A 26274-nucleotide genomic window follows, 5' to 3' on the forward strand; every position below is an offset into this window, starting at 1 on the left:
TGGATGACCAGGGAATTCCCCCAAATGAATTATCATTTCAGGGAGATAGTTTAGCCATTACATTTCATTACATTCTTGCATGTTATTTATATACTAAGTACAAGGTAGTGGTTTTAGCAGCAGCAAACACAAAGTGCTTGATATATACAGGAGGCACCGTTTTAAGTGCCTTATGTGAACTTGGTAACTTCTTAACCCTTTGTGGGAGATCTTACTCCCATTTTACACATGGGGGAATATAATCTTTCCCAAGGCCACAACAGCTAGTGAGTAGCTAGGATACTGCCAACTACAGATTGGCACTTACCATGGCATTTGCTTCCCTGGTAGCTCAGATAGTAAAGAATCTGCCTACAATGCGAGAGACCTGGGTCTGATCCCTGGGTGGGGAAGATCCCCTGGAAGAGGAAATGGCAACCCACTCCAGTATTCTTGCCTGGAGAATCCCATGGACAGAGGAGCCTGGTGGGCTACAGTCCATGGGGTTGCAGAGAGTCGGACACGACTGACCAAATAACACTTTCACACACTATGGACACTTGCCACCTATCTCTACAAAAATTAAATCATGGACTTCTGTAGCTGCTGACCTTCAATACCCTGTGAAACTAGTTCAGGGTGGGGAGCAGAAATGAGGCTCTTAGTGCTGGGGAAAAACTGGTAGGACAGGTCATCAGGTGGTTAGATATTTTCAAGAGCTTATTTTCTTGGCTCTATGACCCTGTCTTGGTCACTTGCCCTCTCTGACCTTCATCTCTCTTCCCTACATCTGAGACTGGCAAGCAAAACAGGAGGGTGGTTGTTATGGAGAGAGTGGTGGCAAAGAAAACTGGCAGCATATGCTCTGCCCCAGTTTTATTGTCAGAATGGGCTGTCCACATATGGGGTCAATTTGTGGGCAGTTTGCAACCCATTTTCCTTACATAAAATAGTTTACTTGGTTTTGCAACAATATTGATGAAACATGATGAAAAATTACCTCCATTTAATTTTTTCCAATATTTTGGCCACACCATGCGCCTTGCAGCATCTCAGTTCCCTGACCAGGGATTGAACCCCGGCTGCAGGAGTGAAAGCCCTGAATTCTAACCCCTAGGCCAATAGGGAACTCCCCCTCTATTTTAAAGGTGAGGAAATTCAGCAATGAAAAGCCTTACTACCATGAGATCACACTCAGTTAGGGACTGGCAGAACTACAGCTAGACACCAGCAACTCTACGCTCAGCAGTACCCCCTTGGAACTTGCCCAGCCTGGGGAGGGATCCTCTCAGGCATGAACTGCTAATCCCTAGGGTAGGCAGAGTATGTGTTCATCTCTTCCAGGACTGTTTCTCTAAAGCAATTCCTCTGTAGCTTCTTTGCTTTTGGTCCATTTTATTTAAAAAGAATTTTTTATTTATATTTATTTACTTATTTGGCTGTGCCAGGTCCTAGTTGTGACATGTGGGATCTTTAGTTGCATTCACACACTTAGTTGCAGAATGTGGGATCAACTTCACTGACCAGGGATTGAACCCAGGCTTCCTGCTTTGGGAGCACGGAGTCTTAGCCGCTGGATCTCCAGGGAAGTGCCCTGCTTTTGGCCCATTTTTAAAGGTGGTATGACAGGCTGTATTTTTCAAAAATGACTGTAACAATATCTTCTTCCAGACATGTTTTTCCACTATGTGTTCTTGATGCTCCCCCATCAAAACCTGGGGTCTAACTCTGCCCACATCAGCCTTGAATTCGGATAGGCTTATGACTGCTTTGACCAATATTCAGCATGACAGAAGTTCCAAGGTTAGGTCATAAATAGGATGCAAGTTCTGCCTTTTCTCCCCCAGTGAGACACTTATGTTTGGAGTTCTGAGCTGCCATATACAAAGTCTGACTACCCTGAGGCCACTATGTTTTGAGGAATCCAAACCACAAGGAAAGGCCACATGTGGGTGCCCCAGTAGACAGTCCTAGTTTTTGAGTCAAGCCAGACGCATAAATGAAAGAGCCTTCACACAGTTCCACCACACAGACACTAACCCTTCCTCTCAGCCTTTGAGTTTTTCCACCTGAGACCCAGGCCCTGTGGAGCAGAGATGAGCCCTCCCCACTGCGCCTTGCCCCCAATTCTGACCCCTCTCCCCTGAATCTGTGAGCATAGTTAAATGGTTGTTTCAAACTCTTAACTTTTTTTTTTAATCCTTCCATAATTCTTCATTGTGGTTAAATGTACTATAAAATTTACCATTTTAACCATTTTTAAGTGTACAGTTCAGTGGCATTCAGTACCCAACCACTAAGCTTTGAGGTCATTTAAAAATGCAGCAATAATTATGGGAACAGGCAAGAACCTGGGCTATATTTAGACCAGAGCACATGAGCTGATTTATGAGTAAAGACTGGCTTATTAACATCTGGCTGGGCTTAGGTGTACACACCTGGCATGCAGGAGTGGGCTCGTATTTGAGTAGTTGCCTCTGGATTCATTTACTCTGGAGCTGCCCTCTCATGGGACAGCTGCTGCTCCATGACGGTGCTGGTTCAGAGTGGGTATTTGATAAGTATTTGTTAAATGAGTAAATAAAGAATAGAAAGTGGAGTATGGCTCTAGCTACCTTGGGCCTGCTGAACTTAGACTCTTTTACTGGGTTTAGATCTGACATTCTGCCACTTCAACCCAAGCTGTGAATTCTCTTTACGATTGAAAATCCAAGTGTAGTTGGCATTATTAGTTCCTTATAACAAGAATTGAAAGAGATCATGCTTAAGTAGTTGCATTTCTAAGCCTGATTCTTGGGAACACTGATGAGCGTATTTAACTCAGAAAAGTCTCTTTGCCAGAGGCCAGAAAAAAAACTGTACTTGGTAGCATGTTGGCTTTTCATTCTTAGAGCTAAAGGTCTCAGAAGATTGGACCCAAGCCCACGCAAGGCTGTCATTACACCCTTTAGCTCAGTGCTGGGTATAATTAGGCTCATAAACATGATTTCTGATTGGTCCCAAGCCAGAGAAGGAAGTGAAGTGCGTGGTACCCCTACCCCCATTACACTAGGCTCTATTTCTTGCCTCTCCTATAGCTAACCTTACAATATTAGTTAGCTGACAAGGAGTAGAAGGATATTAATAGCTACCAGTTACTAAGTGGTAGAGACTTCTACCGCAAACAGATGTTGCCATGACACAATCAATTTTATTTTTCTAGAACTGAACTTTTCATTTTCACGAAAATAGGAACCATCAGGGCCTTGTTACTAGAGTAGAGCCCATCAGTACCTAGCATGGTGCCTGGCACAATAAATGCTGTTAATATTTGTTGAATCAATGAATGGTTTGCTTGCTTGCTCAGTTGCTTCAGTCATGTCCAACTCTTTGGACCCTGTGGACTATAGCCTGCCAGGCTCCTCTGTCCATGGGGATTCTCCAGGCAAGAATACTGGAGTGGGTTGCCATTTTCTCCTCCAGGGGATCTTCCCAACCCAGGGATCGAACCCGGGTATCCTGCATTGCAGGCAGATTCTTTACCATTGAGCCACCGGGGAAGTCCCAAGTGAATGCTTATCAGAGTTCTAAACTGAAGTCCACAGACATCAGGCAACTTGCATAGAGTCACATAGTTAGTAAATAGCAACATACCACCCTGACTTTCAGCACAGAATCCTTTTCTCTATGCCTCAAGTTTTCTGGTAGACTTTTTCATTCATTCATTTATCTGTCAGAACTCTTCCAGATGCAAGTGACAGATAACCAAACTCTAATTGACTTGGGCAAGAAATGGAATTTACATGCTCTGATGACTCAAGGAAGCAATGACATAAATGGCTTCAGACTCAAGCTGGATCCAGGGGCTTAACCCATGTCATCAGGATTTTGACTCTCTCCCATTTTCTGTCTCTATTTTCCAATGCATTTAGCTAATTCCAGGCCTTCAGCAGTTTGCAGCTTGTATTGCTTGCTGTCCTAACAGAAAAAGTACTTGCCTTTATAAACTCCGCTTTTCTGTCTCATTTGTCTCCTTGGTTCTGAAATGGTCACTTGCCCACTCCTAAACCAGTCACTCTAGTCAGGAGAAGGTGATGTTTTGCTTGGTTGGAGCAGAGCACGTGTCCAACTCTGGAGCCAGAGAGGAAGTCAGCTCTTACATGGAGCATGTGGGTGAGAGTGTGGAAGAGGAGAGTTCTTTAGAAGAGAAACAGAGATGCTGCTCCCAGCAGTGGGCTGGAAGGAAGAACTGATGCTCAGGACGTTCATAAAATGTTTTCTCTGAGATTTCCATGGTGGTCCAGTGGCTGAGACTCTATTCTCCCAACACAGGGGGCCCCATGTTGATCCCTGGTCAAGGAACTAGATCCCACAGGCTGTAACCAAGAGTCCACATGTTGCAACTAAAGATCCCACATGCCACAACAAAGAACGAAGATCCCATGTGTGGCAACTAACACCTGATGCAGCCAGATAAATAAATAAATATCTTAGATTTTTTTTTTTTAAAGCCCATTTTCTCTGACATCTTTGTGCAGAGCTCTGTCTGAAAGACAGGGAGCTGCAAAGATGAATATACCATAGTCCTCCCCCCAAGAGGAGCTGACACCCTAACGGAGGACCAGAGCTGCAAAATCAGGGGAAAACTGAGATGTGTAAGTGAATGTGGTTGGGGCGGCCTGATGCTGACTGACTTACCCGGTTCCCCGTCCAGATGCCGAGGGGCAGCTGAGGTTTCTGACCACTTAGCCTGCACTGAAACTCTGCATTTTCCCAAATGCTCCCTTCTGAATGCCACCACCACCTCTACTTCTTAGGAAAGAAAACCCTTTCCCCAGGTTCAAGGAAGGTTCTGGGTAAGACCTCATTGTTTGTCTTAAGTTGAAACTTCAACCCCATAAGCTTGCTCACTCCAGTTCTACCTTGGTTTTCTGCTCCAATTTCTCTCCCGGTGACCAGCGGTGCGGTACTGAGGCTCCAATCCCAGACGTGAGGAGACAGGTGGAGAGATGGGGGGCAGCTAGATGGTGACCATCTTGGCAGTTGGTAGTAAGGGAGGCTGGGGGCCATGACTAGGGGGCATGTGACAGACAAAGGACACATGTAACTTACGTTTTCATATCATCTGATTTCCAGTGTGTAGAATGTGTGCGGGGGGACCAAATGAATGTGGGGAAACCATCAGGAGGGTACCGTATGGCTAACCTAGGGGGAGATGATGCCATTTGGATTAGAGCAAGGCCGAGGAGGGATGGAGGGAAGTGGGGAAAGCCGCCATCTCCTGATGGGGGGATCTGTAAAGAATTGGTGGCTGTGTTTAAGTTACCACGGACGAGAAGCCTGAGACTCAGAAAAAGGATGTGACTGATCTAAGATATGGGGTCAGGGCCTGAGTCTTCCAACTTCATTCTTACGTGGCTCCCTTCACACCCACACAGCCCCTTCTGGAAGGGAAGGCAGGAATGTGCACCTTGGGAAGACGGAAGCTTCACCAAAGCCCCAGGTGAAAGAAATCAGTCACATCCCCACCATCTCAAGTCCCACCTGGTCCCATTAACAGAGGTTTCTGAGGAGACAGAACCCTATTTCCATTGTCATGAGAACAAGGATTGGGAAAAGGATCCAGTTGCTCACAAGAAGCAGAGAAAGGATGGGTGGGGCAAATGTTTTGATCTCTCCGCTTCAGGATGCCAAGAGAGAAACGACTTGACTCTAAAGGGTCCTGGAGACATTTAAAGTCAAGTTCTGGGCTCCTCTGGCCAGCCTCCGGCAAACATCAGTCATCACACAGGTCAAGTTGAACGCCCGTGTTTGACTTGTCCACCAGAGAGTGATCCATCTTAGGACTCCCAGAGCTTGGAGGAGAAGGCATGCCCAGTGAATATTTGAATAAGAAGTGGAAGCATGACATCTCTGGAGCCCTCTTAAGGATGGAGTGAGTAGAATGATGTAGTTGTTGCCTGCTTATGAGACATTAAAACAGAGTTATCAGATTCTAATCACAGGGTTTGTTAGTGCAGTGTTCACTGCTGTATCACCCTGCCTAGTGCAGAGTAGGGACTGAGTTAATACTTACTGAGTGAATGAGTGAGTGAGTGAACGCACGAGACTCCTCAATCACTCCTCTGGAGACAGTGTGAGAGCCCCCTGAATGTGGAAGTGTGGCTCCACCTAGTGGCCACTCAAGGACTGTGCCTGGAGCTTGAGCATTCTTTGCCCTGACTTGTTCTCGAACTGAAGCATCTCTAATTGTGATCTCTAATTTTCCACTGGAAAAGACCCTGATCCTGGGAAAGATTGAGGGCAAGAGGAGAAGGCGGTGATAGAGGATGAGATGGTTAGATAACATCACTGACTCAGTGGACATGAATTTGAGCAAACTCTGGGAGATAGTGAAGGAGTTGGACACGACTTAGCGACTGAACAACAGCTTCACCCAGTTTGGCATGAACCACCCTGTATGACGGCCCAGACTTGCAGGTGAGCAGAGCCTATCTGCAGCCCCGAAATGGGAAGTTTCAGAACGACACTACCTGGGGATGGAGGGGCCCGGCTATGTGAAATAATTGAGAACGGCTGATGTGTCAAGAAGAGGCCTGTCACTAGTCTGCTGTGTGTCCTTGGGTCACCGGCTTGCTCCCTCTGAACTGCAGTTTTACCATCACACAGCTGTGTACCCTGTGGTACCCTTGTGCTAATTCTCAGATCCCAACACAGCTTCACTGGACACCTGAGGACCACCTTGCCCATGTTCCAGCAGAGAAAACCAGCTTTAAGTGAAGTAAGAAGCCCGCGGCCACATGGCTAACAAGGATCAGAATCAGGATTTGAATTCAGATCTGTCTGACTCCAGCGCCTCTACTGCTAGCATCAGTCACACTGATGCTTTCTCAAGCCATTCAATGGTTCTGCACATCTTCTTGAGCCCATGTCTTTCCTTTTGAGAAGCTGTGTATCACAAGACTTAAGGGTGTGGCCTCCAGAGTGCACCTCCCTCAGCCTGAATCCTGAGTTTACTTACATACCTGATTCTACGAACATACCTACTTGTAAAGTATGTGACCTTTGGCAAATCACTTGATTTCACTCCATTTCAGTTTTCCCATCTGTAAAATGGGATTGAAAACAACATAGGATATTCATGTGTTATTGATTTAACTCAGAATACTACCTAGGCTATCCAGTATTTATATGTTTTGACCATAAATATATAGTTACACAGATATATACATACATAGGTAAGTTTTTATATGTTTTAACTATTATTTTCTGTCTTTGAACTTTTGCTGCTAATGACATAGCCTCAAAGAGCTGTACATTTAGATCTTTAATATTTTTCCAAGTAAAGTATATTTACAGCTACAGACCGACAAGACTGAAGAAAAGACTTTCACTGTCCACCTATAAGGTTGTGTGGTACTATGGGACAACCTTGTTTGTAGGGCACTCTGAAATAATATATGAATTTTATAAATATTGTAGTTATATTGTGAAGAGCACAAGTATATTGCATTCTGTTATTCAGGGGTAGAAATATTAATTCCTTATATGCAAGTATTTAAAATTAATTGGTATTTTTGTAATCTCGTTTCTGCCTTTCTTCATTTTTATACTTCGAGCTTCCAAAATGGATATGACCTGGATTTCTCTTGACCTCCCAGAGGCCTCCATCTATGCCAAGATACCAGGATTAGAAGAAGCTAAACCTCAGAAATCCCCTTGGAGATTAAAATGTAAACAAGGGGGCTCTGCCCTCCCAGGAGGCCCTGTGGTGACATAGCTGAGGTGGCCAAACCTGGTGGTAAGATTTGGAGCCATCTTGGCTCATTGCTAGGGTCTGTTCATGCAGACTCGCCTGTGACCCAAGAAACTATGGGAGGAAGTTCTGACCCAGATTCCTTCAACAGCGCCATGCTGAGCAGCAAATGGAAACGCAAACCCATTTTCCCAGAACAGAGCTTCTCAACCTCAACACTGATGACATTGAGGGTCAGATAATTCTGCCGTGGAGCCTGTCCTGTGCCTCATAGGATGTTTAGTGGAGCCTGTCCTGTGCCTCATAGGATGTTTAGCAGCATCCCAGCTCTACCACTAGATGCTGGCAGCTCCCCCTCCCTCGGCTGTGACACCAAAAATATCTCCAGACCTTGCCAGTTACCCTGAGGGGCACTCACAGCCCACTGCCCTCACGGAGAACCTCCATCACAAAGTGGCGGGTGTCACAGGCAGGCGGTTTGCTAAACCAAGTCCAAGGCACATGCTGGTGCCCCGGTCAGACAGTTTTGGAGAAGTCCGTGATGACAGTTTGTGTACAGAGGTAGTTGGGGGTGGGAGGTTGGCCTTGGCTTATCTGGATCATTGACCAACACTCCTTCTCCACGCTGCCTTGTCGGCAGGGCCTTGATCTCCTTTGGATGAAAAGACTTGCTTTTTGCAAAAAAGCAATTTTGCAAAAAGATCATGTTTCATTAATAGGTATATAGAGACATAATCTAAAGGCTGAAATCCTAGGAGTTTGGGGCAGTCTGTAAACATCATAGTTTCTTGTTCTAATTTTTATGCTCTCAAAGGACATTTCTAAGGAACATGTTTCAGACAGTCAGCCCCACTCCCTCTGCCCATGTACCCTTGAAACATTCTCTTTCAAGCCATTCACACTTCTTTCCCCTGATCCCCTTCTCTGCCTGCCCCTTGAGTGGCCTGTCTGTCCCACTTGGAACACAAGCTGCTTTTGGCCAAACTCACGCAGGCATATGTGGTTTTAAAAAATGCCCTTAGCTTTCTCTGTCATCCTTCCCCAGAATGGAGTGACTTATATCTAATGCTTGCTAAAGAAACTAATTCCTAAGTTGTCATCAGAAACATCTGACTGGAAAGGGTGACTGCTTATATTTAATAATATATGTGGTGTTTCAAAGCTTTCTTCACAGTGTCCCTTGGTGAGACCCAGCAGGGAAAAAAAGCCACCCAGTAGGGAAGGCAATTTACTAGACATTTGCAGCGGGCTTGAAAAACATCTCACACCTCTAGTCAGGGAGAAGTGACTGGCAGCAAAAGGATGCATAAATGACTATCAGAAAACGTCTCTGAGAACATGGAGGTCTTAGAACGACTTATAACAGCTGAACAAAGAAAACATTATGAAAGTTCTTCTCCCACGTCCCACCCTGGTCTGCCCCCCAAGCCCTGACATCTATAGATGGTCTTTTCAGGCATGTTTTGGGGTATCCTTTGCGAGATGCCTGATGCAGTCACAGCGATTTGGGAGGACAGAGAAGCATCTCAGACCCCAGTGTACTCAGCAGTCACCTGGGCCTCCAGTTAAAACGCAGAGTCCGGGGCCGTAGGTCTGGGGTGGTAGTGAGATTCTGTGTTTCCTGCAAACTCCCAGTGAGGCTGATGCTACTGTATGGGGAGCCCACTTGGAGAAGCAAGCGAGTTGAGTCGAGCACGTCTTTTAGGGAAAGCTACCCACCCTTGCACAGACCGAGAAGCAGGGGTCAGGCAGAGAGCCGTCCGACTTGCCCACAGCTGCCAACAATGGCCAGAGTGAGTGGAGTGTGGGGCTGGGGGAGGCAGTGCTGTCTGCTTCCCTCCGGTGCTCTTTTCCTCATTCTAAGTAGAGGCAGCAGTGGGAGGAGAAGGGGCCGGACTGTGCCTTCCTCACTGGACAATTAAAGGATTTTACCCAACCATGGGCCTCCCAGGTGGTGCTAGTGGTAAAGAACTTGCTTGCCAATGCAGGAGACAGAAGGGATGCAAGGTCAGTCCCCGGGTGGGGAAGATCCCCTGGAGGAGAGAATGGCTACCCACTCTAGTATTCTTGCCTGGAGAATCCCAGGGACAGAAGAGCCTGGAGGGCTGCAGTCGATGCGGTCGCAAAGAGGCAGACACGACTGAAGTGACTGAGTTCCCACCCAACGATACACAACCTCAGCTCATGCTGCATCCTGCCTGCATCCATGACCTTCCCTCAACACAATCGATCAAGTAGCCAAGTGACCGCCACACACTAAATCACAAACAAAGGCCAGTCTGTCTAACCCCAGGCTGCCACTGAGGCCCCTTCCCTGCACCCTGAACCATGATGTTGTCCAACGTCCTGAATTTCTGCTGCCTGGACATCACAGTTATTTACTTATTTCCCTATTTCACTTTAAAAAAAGCACATGCTGGGCTTTCTCAGTCGGGTCTTGTTCCCTTAAACACAGATGTTTTGAAGATGAAGATTCTGTATGTACAGTAGGAAATTAGACAAACAGAACGATGTTTCAGTTCCAGCTGCTGGTGCTGCTAAGTCGCTTCAGTCGTGTCCGACTCTGTGCGACCCCATAGACGGCAGCCCACCAGGCTCCCCTGTCCCTGGGATTCTCCAGGAAAGAACACTGGAGTGGGTTGCCATTTCCTTCTCCTCAGCTGGTCTATTACAAAAACAAAGAACAGCCATAAAAACCTCGGGTGCCTGTGGAAGTGTGAGGAGCTTCTGGTGGTTTATTCTTGAGGTGCTTCTCCCCACCCCACACACACACTGGAAGTTTTATTTCTTCAGGATTTTTCCCAACCAGTCGTTTAAAAACAACACAGACCTAGGGGGTAGGGATTGGGAACTGCGTCTCCCTCCTCCTCAGCATGGACAGCAGTGGAAAAAGGAGTAGACGGGAGAGGCGGCTAAAGCGAGACAGCAGCAGTAGTAACAGGGGCCGCTCGCTCCTCGCCTAGGCCCTTATGTTGGGGTGGGGGTGAGTACGGCCCACCCCAGGCCCTCCCGTGGCCCTCCTGAGATAGCCTCCTTGGGGGCTCAATCCATTTCTTCCAGCAGGGGGCTGAGGCACACAGGAGAAAGTGGGAGGAGAGGATGTTGGAGAGGCAGGGGGGTGGCACAAACGAGGTGAGAGGCGTGGGCAAGCCTCTAGCTTAGAGGCCCTTGGACCCTCCACCTCCACACCCACCCTGCGGAAGGGCGAGGAAGCCACACCGTCACGCAGCCTTTGGGGGAGATGAGGTTGGCTTTAAGGCTGAGGGGCCCCGAGGCAGGTGGGGCTGAGGGCCTCGGCCGAAGCCGTGCCGGGCACTGTGCTGAGTCTTTCCTAGCTCAGCACCCACGCACTCGACACCGTCTAGCAGGGGTGTGCGGCGGTGTCCGTCCATGACGCGCGCCCGCGCCGGCAAGCGCACGCAGGTGTCGGCGCCCCCTTCACAGGCCAGCAGCATCTCCTCCTGAGGACGCCCTCCTTGTGCGCGGAGTACTCACACTTGACGCTGTAACCTCTGGGGTGGGCGAGACGCTGAGGAGCCGGAGGTGCAGGCTGGGGACAGCTGCGTCTCGGACGTCCTTGCTCAGCCTGTGCCCTGCGGTAGGGTGAAGGTGATCTCATACCTGTGCAGGATCTTCAGGAGTCCAGCCTTGACCAGAAAGCTGCTGTCGCTCTCCTGGGTGACCACGACCACAGAGTCATGCAGCTTCTCATCAACGTGGACATGACTCTGGGCGCTTTCTGCATCATGACTTGTTGCGAAGCGGATACTCCGGACTCTGGACTTGTTGCCCTTGTTGGCTGCAGCCATGGACGCCCTCGCTGCCACAGGGGGAGACACGCATCTCCTGCCGGACACCACCGGTCACGCTCAGCAGCCTCGCATGCTCCAGGGACACCAGCAGGAGCCGTGCGGGGAGCACCCTGAAGCCGCGACGGTCAGGGACGACCGCAGCGGCGGCAGTGGCTGAGGCGGCGGCTCTGGAGACCGCGGCAGCAGCCGGGGCTCAACGCCGAACACGAGAGAGCCCCGCGCCGCCGCCGCGCGCTGCCTCTTGAGGTGCTTCTGAAAGGTTGCAGCTAAAAGCAAAATTCATGTTCAAGGTGGTCTTAGCAACTGGAAGCAGATAAGTCTCTTGTCCTCCAGGTGGAAGTCCAGATAAGGAGTCTGTTGCTGCGCTGCACTGGGCCGTGGAAGGAATAAAGAGGGCCTTCGACCGCAGGCTCTGTGAGCCTTTCCTCGTTTAGAAAGCTCTAGGGACTTCCCTGGTGCTCCAGTGGCTAAAACTCCAAGCTCCCAATGCAGGGGGCCTGGGTTCAATCCCTGGTCTGGGAACTAAATCCATATACTGCAGGAGGGTTGAAGATCCCAGGGGCCGCAACTAAGACCCAGCACAGCCAAATAAATATTAAAGAACAAAAAAACCATTAAGAAGCAGTTGAGTCTTTGAAGTCTTTCTCAGCTTTAACAAGAGACTCAAACCCCAAACTCCCAAATTCAGATTGTTCCCTGTGCAGGGAAAGAGGAATAAATCCAATTATGTGTTAACACAACGACATTCTGCTCCTCACACCCTGTGGTAACAGAGTCTTGGAAGCCAGGAGATGCCTCATAGGTGTGTGCCCGGGGGAAGTGATGTCCATCACTGAGTCACTCTTTGGGGGTGAAGTCAGCCTTCAGGAAACTTACCCTCTGATGCTTTTTCTATTTATCCACAAGGCTGAAGACTCAGGTCAGTGGGAACTTGACCCAATAAAAGTCATATTTCTGAAAGGGGAAAGGGGCGGGCTCAGAGGCATAAATGGGCCAATCACGTCTCCTGTTTGACCCATCATTCGGCAAAGCATGATCACAGCTGGTGACCCATCTGCCAAAGAGGCATGGGGTTGATCCTGGGGTAGTGTGTCCCTGGAGGCTGTCTGCCCACCTCTCGCCACCTCACTCTGCACGGAGTCAGCCAGGCAGTAACTTGGTGCCCAGGCTGTGTCTGTGTGTCAGGGGGCATCTTGAGGGACCGGTCATACTCCTCTCCGTCCCCAGTGAAATCAATACACATGAAATATTGGCTGATCTGATCAAAACCCTGATAGCACTCAACACTCCTTTCTCCACCAAACAAAACTCACAACAAAACTACATCCTGAAGCCGCTGACCTTGGACAAGTAGCTCACCATAGATATACACGATTAACCTCTGTCTTAGCCCATAAGGCTTTTTCTTCCTCTTCTGAATAGTTATCTGAATGGTCATTTTTAAAGCACTGGGGAGGAGAGAGGCATCATGTTTTCCCCTCCTGTCTTTACAGGAGGCAATAAATGAAGAGGTGTGGGCTTGCTTAGGAGTCAGATCAGCCCTGGTCCACAACCCAGCTCTGCACTTACCTTTTATTAATTTATTTTAAAAAATATTTATTTACTTATTTGGCTGCACCGGGTCTTAGTTGTGGCATGTGGGATCCCTGACCAGGGATCAAACCTGAGCCCCCTGCATGACGTGACGTCCCAGACACTGGACCACCAAGGAATTCCCTGCTCTTGCCTTTCAGCTTTGCTCTCTGCACCTCAGCTTTCCCATGTGTAAGATGGAAAACAGATCCTTATCAGGTAGGGTTCATGGTGAGGATTGAGATAGTGCATATAAAGTACTTGGTATAGTATCTGCCACATGATGAAAGCTGAATAAGGGTTTGATCTTACTATAATGTCCAAGTCAGAGCAACGCTGCATTTTACCTGTTTTCATGTTTGTATACATGCAGAATGTCTTTCCATGGTAGGAATGTAAATGATTTGCTGTGGTGGTCATTTATCTGTCAAGAAACCATTCTCTAAAACCAACCCCATCCTGTCATACCAATTTCTGCAGAAATAAGAGAAGAACATGAAATATAAAGGAATGGGAAAACGCCAGTCTCCCGTGCACTGAAAATGATATTTCGGTCACATAGAAGCATCTCTGATGCAGCAAAAAGAGGTGCCAAACTTGGGTACCACTTCCACCACCACTGGGATGAAACGTGACAGAGACTGACACAGAGTAAGATTCCTTACCCGAGAGCTCAGAGCAGGAGTCCCCGAGGGCTCCAGGGAGTGAGGCTGTCAAGAGGGTGTCCAACTGGAATCTGGTGGGTGACTCCTCAACAGTGTAATGGGGGGGGGGAGGCTGTCAGGCTGCCCAGGGCTGGATGACTGCTGAGCCACTGCTGGCCTCTGGGGACCCAAGGCTGTGCGGGAGCAGGATTTAACTGATCAGAGAGTGATAAGACCAGAGGCAGCCAGCTCCAGGGTAGGGACAAACCCCAGTTTACCTCCTGTTCTCCCTGCTTGCCCAGCCCTTGGTGAACACTGCATTCTGCATTTTGACAGAACCCTCCTCCCCACTCCCCCCACTGCTGCAAAATTGCCTCTCCACCTCTGAATTCATCAATGCAGTGACAGTCCCACTCTTCCTTTTTTTAAATTTTAATTTTTTTGGCCATGCCATGCGGCTTGTAGGATTTTAGCTCCCCAACCAGAGACTGAACCTAGGCGCACAGCAGTGAAAGCATTGAGTCCTAACCACTGGACTACCAGGGAATTCCCCTGATGTTCCCATTCTGTAGGTGAGAAGACTGAGGCTGGTCGGGGAACTCACTTACCAGGACTCATGGCCAAACTAATGCACCACTCATGGTTTTTCTCTGCCTTAAAAAATGTTATGCATTTTGTGGCATTGACACACATGATTTCACATACCTGGCTTTCTTTCTACTTTAAAAAAATGGCCCTCCCTAACTTGATTGCTTTACTGAAATCTATTCTTTTCCCCTTTATAAAAAGAAGTTCCATTTTTCAGTGACTGAACTGCTTCTAGCTACTTTTTCTCTTTCCAGCTGGTGAGGTTTGGTAGGACATTTCTCTTCCTTCTGTATTCGGTAAGTAAGACTAATGAATAGATCTGCTGCCTCACTAACTGTATGAGGATAAATAAGGTGGCAGATTTTAATAAAATGAAGCCTTGGCAAAAAGTAAAGGCCGGGAGATCAAATTCTATGTAAGATCTATGAAGATTGATTTCTTTTCTAAGGCCAAATTGATGATTACTATCAGAAGGAAAGAACTAATAAGGACAAAATCCCTGACTTGTAGGAGACCTTTAGATTCTACCTCACTTCTGTTTACTGCTTGAATCTCTAGCAAGTGGTTGACCAGGATTTTCTTGAATGCTTCTGGTGATGGGGGATTCACTACCTCACAAGAGAAGTCACTTATCTTGAGAAGGCTTTGTTCTGACTTTCAGAAGTTCTTTTTTGTACTTAGGTGAAATGACTGAAGAGTGCATAACTGGAACAGCTCTAATCCCTGTGGCCATAATGAACGAGGCTAATTCCTCTTATGTATGAAATCTCTCCCTCGGAATATAACCATGATGGTCACCCATGTCTTCTCTTCTATGGAGAGAAGCAGCCCCATTTCTTCAGCTGTTCTGTCACTGTCTGATTATTTCCTTCTGATGGGGCTGCAGTTTCTCTGTGGCTTTCATTAAGTGCAGGGGACACCTGTCATTTCATGGGTGCCCATCATCTTTCTCTGTTTGTAAAATCCATGGTTTAGGTCCCGTCTCCCTAATGCAGCAGTTAAGAACTGAAATCTCCAGCCTCCCTTGTACCGAAGACAGAGTCACGTGTCTCGGGCTCCGGCAGTGGGATTCACTGAGAGGAAACACTGTTCTTGCAGACGGAGGCAGAAGCACTGAGCATCTCGGGGAGGTTGGGTTCCTGGTGCAGGAATGGGATAGGTGCTTGTGGGTGTAGTAGTCACGGAAGTCAAGCCCCTGGTAACTGCAGATCTGTCATTGTTAATTCCTGCCTTCCCGGCAATCTGCTGGCAGCACTGACAGCAATGACCTCATCAGGACTTTCCTGTGTCACGGCTTGCAAGTTATCCCTAAAAGCCTCGTCTTTAACATGGTTTCTCTAACCCTCTCCACAACTGGATGAATCATCTATGGGAGCATATTCACTACCATGTGTAAAGTAGATAACCGATGGGGATTTGCTGCGTGACTCAAGGAGCTCAAGGCTGGGCTCTGTAACCACCTAGAGGAGTGGAAAGCGGCGGGAGGGCGGTTAAGGAGAGAGAGGTCACATGTGCACCTGTGGCTGATGCGTGTTGATGGGTGGCCGAGGCCAACACAGTATTGTGAAGCAATTTTCATTCAATTAAAAGATAAATAAGTGTGGGAAAAAAATAACATCTTTGAATAAATTCCGTTTTGTCTTAAATTAGCCGGAGTTGCTTGCTGCTGGGAACCCTGTGCTGGACACACAGCCCCAGCGGGGATCCCCCCAGAGCACAGAGACCCATCACGGCCGCATCCCAGCCATCCTGCTTCTTCTGACGTAGCCTGGACCCAGACTGACTCTCCCGAGTGACCACGCCACACACCTGACTCACGTTAAATGTAACGGTCAACTGAAACCCTCACACTTCTGGGGCAGGGACTCATTCCCTGGTCCAGGGGATTTCTAGGAAAACAGACTTCATGTACTTTTTTATTACTTGCTCAACGGAAAATGGTGTCTGAGCTTCCCCCCCACCCCCAGCCACGATATTTAATGTATGAGAGTGATGCCTTTGAAGTGCTGAAAAAGTGCAGTCATTCCCTTGACAAGGGAAGAGGAGGAATTATGGATGAAATCCTGCCCCCCTCTCCCCTGCAGCACATGCTGTCGAGTCTCAAGGTCACCCGGCAGCCGTCTCAGCCAGATGCTTCACTCCTCTCTCTCCACTATCAAAGTGTTTTCAAGTGAACCACAGAAGGGACAGCTGCCTTTGATTGTTCCCTTCTTGATCCTCCTGGGTCCCTAACCACTCCCAGGGGGTCTCCGTGAGTGCAGAAAGAGGCCTCATAAAACAGCCTTAAAATAAACAAGAATTTTCTCCTTTTCTTCTACTGCCTGCCCTGAAGGAAAAAGGGAAAAGAAAAGCAGCGGAGAGGGTGGGTGTTTGATGGCAGAGAGGAGAGTCCCTTATGCATCTTACAACATCAGTAAACACCTGTGAGATAAATACATTTGATTTAGACCCAATGCAGATCAGGAAAAAGGGAGGGTAATATGGAGTTCTGTGCAAATAATTCCTCAGGGGTAACTCTGAAACCACCTAGAAAAACAGAATTCGAAATGATTCCCCCAGATGTACTAAATGTCTTCACGGTCTGGGTCAGAAAGACAGGCTCAGCCCACAAGGTTGAAATTCCAGAAAGGCCAGGCGATAGAACAAAAGCCCCAGGTTGGTCTGGCAGCAGGAAATGTTGGAGATGAATCTCCACACGCTAGACCTTTGCTACTCAAAGTGTGCTCCCTGGACCAGCAGCATCAGCATCACCTGGATGCTTGTTCAAGATGCTGAATCCCAAGCTCGACCTAGCCCCACTGAATCAGAACCTGCATTTCAATGAGATCCCCCATGATGTGTATACAAAGTGAATGTGAGAAACCTTTTCCAACACTGTCAGTGGGATGTTTGGGAAAAGTCAGTCAGTCCTAGAAGGACCTTCCTGCGGAGCTGAAAGACCCAAGTGAGAGCAGTGGATCTCAGTGATCCGTCAGCCACACTGAACGATAGGACTAACGCCATGGGATGGTCTCCCCGCAGTGCTGCGGGGCAGGGCAGTCATGTCTAGCTCTCAGGAGACACCATTGTTTTCTGGGAGCTCTGACTGGAGAGGCAGCTGCCAGAGTCGGCTGTCTCACTGCCATACTTTCTGACATGCTTGTGCTTTTGGTAAAAAGGAGAGGGACACTGGGGAATACTACTGAGCAACACAGAAGGAACAAACCCTTGATCCACACAAGATTCATTCTTGGATGGATCTCAAGGGTATTGTGCTGAGTGGAGAAAGCCACTTACTATATGGTTGCACTTATACAACATTCTCAAGATGACAACACTACAGAGATGGAAAACAGATCAGGGGTTGCCAGGGGTTAAGGATGGTGTGGAGGAGGAAGGGGGTAGGAGTGACAATAAAGGGCAGCATGAGGGGGAATCTTTGTGCTGCTGGAATAATGATTGTGGTGGTGGTTAAACACCTGTAACACGTCATAAAATGGCTTAGAGCCATAAACTCACATTGTGCCTGTGGCCGTTTCCAGGTCTGATACTATATTGGAGGCACTTGAGATGTTACCATTGGGGGAAACTGGGGGAAGGGTACACAGAACCTCTCTGCATTCTCCTTTCAACTTCCTGTGGATCTATAATTACCGAAAAACAAGAAGCATAGAAAACAAAAGGAGATGGCTGTTGTGAGGCCATGATCTGGTGAGATGCATCCTTACAGTAACATATCCTGGGGGCCTTGTTTGTGCTCGAGCTCAGCCGCTAAGTCGTGTCTGACTCTTTGAGACCTCATGGACTGTAGTCCGCCAAGCTCCTCTGTCCATGGGATTCTCCAGGCAAGAATACTGGACTGCATTGCCATTTCCTTCTCCAGGGGGTCTTCCCAACCCAGGGATCGAATTTGTGTCTCCTGCTTGGCAGGCGATTTTTTACCACTGAGTCACCTGGGAAGCCTGGGAGCCCTGTTGCAAGGCCTTTCTTTGCTTTCCTGCCTGTTTTACCAAAGACATCATCATCAAACTCTGAGGTCCCTTTTCCGATGCAGTCCAGAATGTTCTATCACACTTAAACAGCATCACCACCATTCTGAGATATCTATCTATATAATACGTAAATGTAGTAACAGCAGTGTGTGTGACATGTCCCAGCAAAACATCAGCTCAGAAAGACTCTCATTTTGAGTTGAGGAAAGAAACAGGTCCAGAGTGAAGAGGCCCTGCCAAGCTCACCCAAGCAGCTGACAGCAGCGATGGGCCCAGAGATGGGAACTGGTGGCCAGCCTGGAGCCCCTCTGTTATACCACCTGCCTCCTGTCTTTGCAGCTGAGTACCAGAGGTTTGCAATGGCATTAAAATTCAGAACGCATCCAAAGGTTAACTCTGAAAAGCAACATCCAAAGAATGTATCAGCGACATCAGGGCATCTCTTTTAATTGCCTATTCACGCAGGCAGAAAGTCTTTTCATATTCAGAGCTAAACTTAGAGACACGTCCTTTTGTGGGGCTCTGTTATCTGACTGCCTCATCAGGAATGGGAACTAATGTGCAATGTGATTGCTGAGTTTGAGTTCTATTTTTTTTTTTCTTCCTATGAAGCAGGAAGTTTAAAATGTGCTGGGTTATTTTTAAAGAGGGTGAAAAAACAGGCATCCTACCAACTTCTGTAACAGCCCTGTTGAAGGGCACGTGCTGCTTTATTCAAGGCACTGGCCAGCTGGGAAGAACAGCAGTGGCCTGAAGTCTCACCGGGGAGTTTCCTGGTGGACGGGCTGGGGATGAGTGTCCCTACACTCAAGTGGCAGCAAAGGACATGGGCTTAGTTGCTGACTTGTTGTGGACAGAGATCTTGGGGTGTTTTGGCAGTGATATCCCGCAGTTTGTTTCCTTTAGGAATTGCACGCTCGCGCTCAGTCGTGTCAGATACTTTGCCACCGCATGGACTGTAGCCCGCCCGGCTCACCTGTCCTTGGGTCTTCCTAGACAAGAATACTGGAGTGGGTTGCCATTTCCTGCTCCAGAGGATCTTCCCAACACGGGGACCGAACCCACGTCCCCTGCGATTCCTGCACTGTCAGCTGGATTCTTTACCACCATGCTGCCTGGGAATGACAACTCACTTCAGTGCTCTTGCCTGGAAAATCCCATAGACAGAGGCGCTTGGTGGGCTACAGTCCACGGGGTCGCAAAGAGTTGGGCGAGACTGCGCACAAGCGTGAAGTTCCTAAAGGAAACAAACTGCTAGATATCACTGCCCAAAAAAAGAAAAGCAAAACCCAGGTCCATAGGGTCACAAAGCTTTGGACACGACTGAAGTGACCAAGTGTGCAGGCATGAAACAAAATCTAGTTGAACTTGGTTTCATTAAGTTAAACATTTCTTGCTCACCGACATTGCAAAGGGTACTGTCCTAGGAAGAAGATTTGCAACACAATGGTGTTGGTGCAATTTTCTCACACCCCCTGGAAGAACAGCAAAACCCTAGAGAATCATAAACCACCATGGGGGAACACTGCAGCAGAAAGTTCAAGAAATGAATGGCAAACGGGTCAATCTTCCTTTCCTTGGGTGAGTCATCCATTTCCTCTTCTCTCTGCTCAGTCTCAGAAGTTCAGAACGTTTTTTCTTTGCTACTGCAAGTGGAGGCCCTGTCAAAATACCTTCTCTAATATCCTCCCAACAACCCTGTTAACTAGCTATTTTTAATTTTTTTAATTTTATTTTTTTCCCATTTATTAGTTGGAGGCTAATTACTTTACAATATTGTAGTGGTTGTTGCCATACATTGACATGAATCAGCCATGGATTTACATGTGTTCTCCATCCCGATCCTCCCTCCCGCCTCCCTCTCCATCCCATTCCTCTGGGTCTTCCCAGTGCACCAGCCCTGAGCACTTGTCTCATGCATCCAACCTGGGCTGGTGATCTGTTTCACCCTTGATGATATACATGTTTCAATGCTGTTCTCTCAAAACATCCTAACTAGCTATTTTTTAAATGCAGTTTCTTAAAAGAGGAAAATGAGAACTAGATGGTGCAGTGACTTTTCCACCACTTCAAAGTGAATCAGAGGCTGAATCAGCTGAGACAGCCAAGGTTTCAGGCCTGCATTGGAGCCTGACGCCCAGTAGCAGGCACTGTGGAGAAGCTGGGAAATTTCCCCCTGACTTGAGCCCTGAGGCCAACAAGCCCAGGAAACGCTCCCCCTAGTTGGGGAGGGTGTCCACCTGGGGCCGGTGGGAAAGGGAATCAGGAGTGGGAGGATGTGAATACGTCTCTGACCACTCAACTGGGACTGAGGCTGGCGTATGTAAGGCGAGTGATGTGGGGAGGTGGGTTGGGACCCCAGGATGATTGAAACAGATTTTTTTTTCTCAAAGACTCACCTAGGATTCTTGCCCTATATCCACGCCCAGAGCACACAGCCTGAGGTTAATAAGCGCTGTGTGTTAACAGCCTACAGGAGACAACCCTGAGTGAAACATCACCCAGATGGAGTTAATACTTTTTGCCTGAGGTGTCCCAGGAAATCTCTGGGGTGGAGAGGCTCACAGATCTCCTCCATCCTTACCTGTGGCCTGACTGCACATCTTCCAGCTTCTGCCTTCCTGTGTTGGGAGCTCACACCTTCATCTTGGTGCGATTTGGGTGAAGAATCCTCTTTCTTCAGGGGAGAATGGGTGGCACTCAAACCTGCTGTATATAAGTACCATTGCAAGCTGAGAGGGAGGGGGCAGCAGAAGCCAAGTAGAGCCGTTTGTGCTGATACTCGTGGCTGCAGGCGCAGGAGCCGTCTGACTTCTCACTGCAAACGGAAGGGGTGCACGGAGCTGTGTGGCGGGCGGGGAGGCTCCCCTGTCTCCCCCAGATACTAAGGGGCCCTTGTACAGTGGCTAACAATGGAGTGACAAAGCCCCCTGTCGGACAAGTGAAAGGCAGATGCTGCAGACACACCTTAGCTTCCAAGAGGAACACGTTAAATGCCTTCTTCACGCTGATGCTATACAGAGGGTGATGCAGTTAAAAATAAACTGACCCTCTGTTCTCCTGGCCTGACTCAGTGCTGGCCCCTGGCACTTAGTTGCTTGGGTTGCCTCCTAAAGAAGAAACAGACCTCGAGTGCTAAGCAGGGGTGACCAGCCCTTGCCAGAGGTGCTTGTGGCGTCTGCTGTGTACTGGGTCTCACTGGCCCAGGGCTCCAGGGGGCTGCCTGGGCCTCCCCGGCTCCCTGGAAGTCTCAGTGGTACAGCAGGGGTCCTCATCTCCACTGGACCTGGGCTGGGTCAGGAGCCAGAGGGGACCAGCTGGGGACTTGGTTTGACCTCCCAAGGGTGAACTTTGACCCTCCATGACCCTCACCCCAATCCCAGAATGCTACCCCCATCCACAAACATCATTTCATGCTGGCCCTTGGGGGGCCAGGTTGAGATCACCTGTTTTTCTCCACTTCCCACCCCTTCCCCCCCAAATCTTCATCAAGGCACACCAGTGACACTCAGAACTCCACTCTCTGTGGATGCAGTGAAACTGCAGGAGGCAAAAGCCCTTCCCAGTGGCACCTATATGTCCTCTGTCTGATGGGAAGGAAATCCAAGTGTCCGCAGTCCCAGGGGACTAGAGCGGGGTTAGCCAAGTTCTAGTTGGCAGAGCAGAAGGTGCTCAGCGACAAGAGCACCTATCTTGTATCTAGCATCTCCATTTCCCTTGATTCTTTTTCTGCGGGGTCATCTTTTCTGATTTCTGAACTGAGTGAGTTTCTGAGGCTACAGCTGGGTACAAGTTCACAGGTACCATGAAAACAATGCGTGACTTGGGAAAATCATTTCTTTTAATGACAGAGAAAGCACACCAAACTATAACAGAAGCCCATCAGGAGTTGCCACTGTACATAATCAATGCCCAAAGGCCCTGAGCTAGCATCAGACGTTCACAGGGAAGTCAGTCGCGGTAGGGAACATCCACGCAGCATCTCTGAGGACAGGAGGAGGTGAGAGACAGCGGAGACTCAGGACACGCTGTGTATCTGTAACTTGGATTCCTCTGTAGACAGTTTGTTTTTTCCCCCCTTCCTCACTGGATGGGAGGGGCTGGGGAGGTTGGCAAATGACCAAGTGGAAGAGAAGCCTTGTATCAGCATCAGAGAAGAGCCAATACTGCAGACGGATGTGGCCCGCGTATGCCATGGGTCATACCCAAGAAACAGGACTTGACCTTGGTCCTCTGAACAACGGCTCAGGGGGCTAGGACAACGTTTGAACAGCAGCTCCTTTAGACTCTAGGGTCTGTGCACAAGTTCCCAAAGGCATGCTAGGAAATATGTTTATCAACAAAACTTTGCCATCCCAAAGGGTAAGAGTCATTCTCCTAGTTTTTAACCGCATGTTATCTAGGTTTCAAATGAAAGGACAAGAAAGAAAAGGCAGCAACTCAGAGATTGTTTGGAATATTGTGGCACTTCACTAATCTCTTCTGCTTACAATATATGGCAGAGCAAACGGAACCCTGTCAATATAAACTTTCATTATAGATAACCTATACTGTACACTCTTGGAATACAGAGAGAATCCATCCTATCATACATATTTCATCTTTAAAAATAATCTAACATAGTCATATTCTCTGGCTAGTAACAAACTATTAACATCTTCTGAGAATACAGAGAGAACTCTGGGATTAATAGTAAATTCTCCAACGTGCCCCGCCCCCATCCCCTATGCAGCATCATCTATGAACACACTTCTGCAAGAGCATCTCAGGGACATTCGTAACTATGGAAGGAAATGGATATGTTAGTTTCACCAAATGGACTTTTAGCAAGAAGTGATGGGACATTTTTACCTTGGCAAAAATGAAGCACAAACGTAACAATTTACAGGTTCGGGCCCATGCAAATGCATGTGTGATTTTTTTTTAATGTGGGGGGATTTTATTCTCACCCCGAAACCACAATCAGCATGCAGGTTTTTTTTTCAACTACTGAGTTAGAGATAATTATTGGCAGTGCACCTCTTTTGTGTAACCATGATCCCTAAGGCAAGGTTATTATTTCACCTTGTGTAGAATATCAGCAATATCTTGTCAGATGCATGTTTATACAGTACAGACCTGCTACTTACTGTTTTTTTCTTCAAAAAAGAAAAGAAATCTCAAAACACAGATCCCTAAACACAATTCAGTTGAAAATGAACTGTTAAGCTTTTAGAAATATATTTTAAACTACAAGGCTGCCCTGTTTTGGGGGTTTTTATATGAACATTTTAAAAAGTTCCCACCCCTAAAAATTTGTCTTCATTATTGGTAACAGTCTCACCAATTTGCTATCCTGTTGACTCATGGAACTGCAGCTACTAAGGTCCTTAATGTGTAATAAATATAATGCTATTCAGGGTCAGTATGGTGAAGTTCTCCAACTGTCCACCTGGAACCTGAATGAGCTTTAGTTCTCAGTCCGCCCACTGGACAGAGGCCCTTGGCAAGGGGTGTTCAACTGCCCCGGGGGGCTTTCAGATGAGGTCAGCGTGGCTGCCCCATGGTCTTCTACCTCTGGATCCAGGTGCACTCTGATCTGTAGGCCAGTGGCATGTCCTTTCTTTCTCAACAAGAGCTCACGGGAGCTGCATTTGCTTTGTCAAGAGCAGCTGAGGCAGTTGAGGCAGCTCCTTGGCTCAGCCAAACACAGACGCCAGGTGAGATGTGTAGGTCCACGGGAAGCCAACGTAGCAGCCGAACTGGCAAGTCCCCGGGAACACTCCTGGACCGGACGTCTCATACAACAGAGCCTTTGGAAGATGACAAGTGGATTGACTGAATCCTGATGGCCAACGTCCTCTGTAAGTCCTGCAGCACATCCTGGCCCGTGCCCTCACCGTTTTTGTCATATAGGAGCTGCTTGAAGGCTTCATTTTCGATAAGGACCATCATGTTTTTGAGAAAGTAGCCTTCGCAATATGCTGAGAGCTCTGTGACTCCAAGAAACTGTGGAGAGTGGAGAGGAAGCACGAGATGGTTATGTTTCTGAAAGCACCTGTTTTCATCTACACTCTGGTGAGTACCTATTAAGGTCGCTTGACTGCAACAGTGGCCCTGATTCTGCGTCCTTGCTGTATTCACAGCCAGTGGACGTGACCTGGCAGCTCCTCCCATCGGAGGGCTGAGTTCATTTCTCCAGGCCTTGGCCTTGTGAGTTGCTCTGGCTAAGAGGATGCAGCTATGTGAGAGGTGCCAGTTTGGAGCTGGCTTCACGTGGCTGTGTGTGCTTCCCCAAGCCCTCTCCCTTCTGCAGACACGGTTCTCATCTCTTTACATGATGCATGCAGGCTAAGTTGCTTCAGTTGTGTCCGATTCTCTGCGACCCCATGGGCTGTAGCCCTCCAGGCTCCCTGTTCATGGGATTCTCCAGGCAAGAGTACTGCAGTGGGTTGCCATGCCCTCCTCCACGGGATCGTTCTGACCTAGGGATCGTACTCGCATCTCTTACATCTCCTGTATTGGCAGGCAGGTTCTTTACCACTAGCGCCACCTGGGAAGCCCCCATAGAAGCTGCTAAATATCTCACCATGCAGAGGACAGACCCCTCGGCAGACAATTATGTAGCTCACGTTATTAGTCAGTGCTAGCGCCGAGAAACTGATGGACAGACATAGTTCCCGACAGACTAAACCAATACAGCAGGGCTGTCATCAGCCTGCTTCACGTTGCAACCCCAAGCAGAAGACTTGGCAGACAGTAGATGCAGTACGGATTTGTTGAATGTGTGAATGAGCAGTTCACTCTCAGAGTTACAATACCAGCAGCAAACATGCATTGACAGCATCGTGCTAGACACTTCATGTGCATCACCTCATTTAATCTTCAAATTTCCCTGAGGCAGGTACTATTACCACCTCTGATTTACAGATGAGGAAACTGGGACAAGAGAGTAGCTGACAAAAATTCACACAACATGTCAAAGGCAGAACCAGGAGGTGAGCCCTGTAACCCAAGTCCTGAAGGCTGTGTGTTTAACCATTAGGATGCACTGCCTCTAGCCTGATCCCATTAAATCTTGGAAATATGCTTGCTGGAGGAATTCATGTTTGAGATGAAGAAACAAATGTGGGTATGAGGGCTGGCTGTCTGCATTCAGGCCTTTTCTTTGGTTTTCAAAGCTGGCAAGTTTCTCTCTTGCAATGAGCTGCATGCTCAGAAGTTAGTTAAGTGCTCCCTGAGATGATATCCTGCTGCTTTATTTAGATGCTGAATTATCTAAATTATCTGAATGTGGAATTCATTGTTCTGAACTCCCTAATATTCTGTCCCTTAAGCCATAGACGCACTTGCAGCTGCTCGCTGTGGATGGTGGAATGATAATGAGGCAGTGCCAACTGGGCAAAGGAGGAATGAGTGGGAGACTTGGATTCAGATCGGGGTGCCCCCATTCTTCTGAATTTGTGACCAAGGCTGCTTTATTTGGCTTCTGGCTTTAGGTTCCTCATTTTCAAACTGGAAATTATGTCCTCACATCATTAACCTGTTGGGGGTACTGAGTGGAACATAACTGATGGTGGGACTCTGTCATCTGTCACACTTAGGGGAGGCAGGATAGGAAGGGGGGTAGGGAGGGGGCTCTGGAATTTATTCCAGACTGTGCCATTCCAGCCATCTGTGGCTGGGCGAGTTATTGAATCTCTGTGTCTCAGTATTCCTCTCTCTAAAATGGGGGCAAATAATAATACCCACCTAATAAGCTGTTGCTGGCCTTAGGTGAGGTAATACATGGCATGTTCGGAACAGTGACTGTTTGCAGTCAGCATCAGCACTCACTCAGTATTAGCTGTCATGCTAAATGTACACTATTTATAATTATTACTCTCATCTCACTCATTTATATCCAGGGACCCACATGGACAAAGTAGGTGGCTAGGTTAGGATAAGGGGAATTGGCTGTATCTACGGAACCTAGTTCAGCTAACTGGTCCATA

At 48.0% G+C, this 26274-nt stretch overlaps 1 protein-coding gene and 1 pseudogene across 6 annotated transcripts in view; both read right to left on the minus strand.

Annotated features, from left to right (window-relative positions):
- Positions 1-10532: 10532 nt before the first annotated feature.
- LOC110147917 (adipose-secreted signaling protein pseudogene) lies at positions 10533-11741 on the minus strand (annotated as a pseudogene).
- A 10383-nt stretch (positions 11742-22124) lies between these two features.
- The window catches only part of ABTB3 (ankyrin repeat and BTB domain containing 3), a 473097-nt gene continuing 468947 nt past the window's right edge, over positions 22125-26274 (minus strand). For all 6 annotated transcript variants that reach the window (XM_070453999.1, XM_070454000.1, XM_070453997.1 and 3 more), the window contains one exon: positions 22125-24289. In XM_070453999.1, coding sequence (XP_070310100.1) covers positions 24080-24289 — 210 coding nt within the window. In that variant the 3' untranslated portion in view covers positions 22125-24079. The remainder of the gene's footprint in view (positions 24290-26274) is intronic.

This window comes from Odocoileus virginianus, chromosome 23, assembly GCF_023699985.2.
Source record: "Odocoileus virginianus isolate 20LAN1187 ecotype Illinois chromosome 23, Ovbor_1.2, whole genome shotgun sequence".
Classification (NCBI taxonomy): domain Eukaryota; kingdom Metazoa; phylum Chordata; class Mammalia; order Artiodactyla; family Cervidae; genus Odocoileus; species Odocoileus virginianus.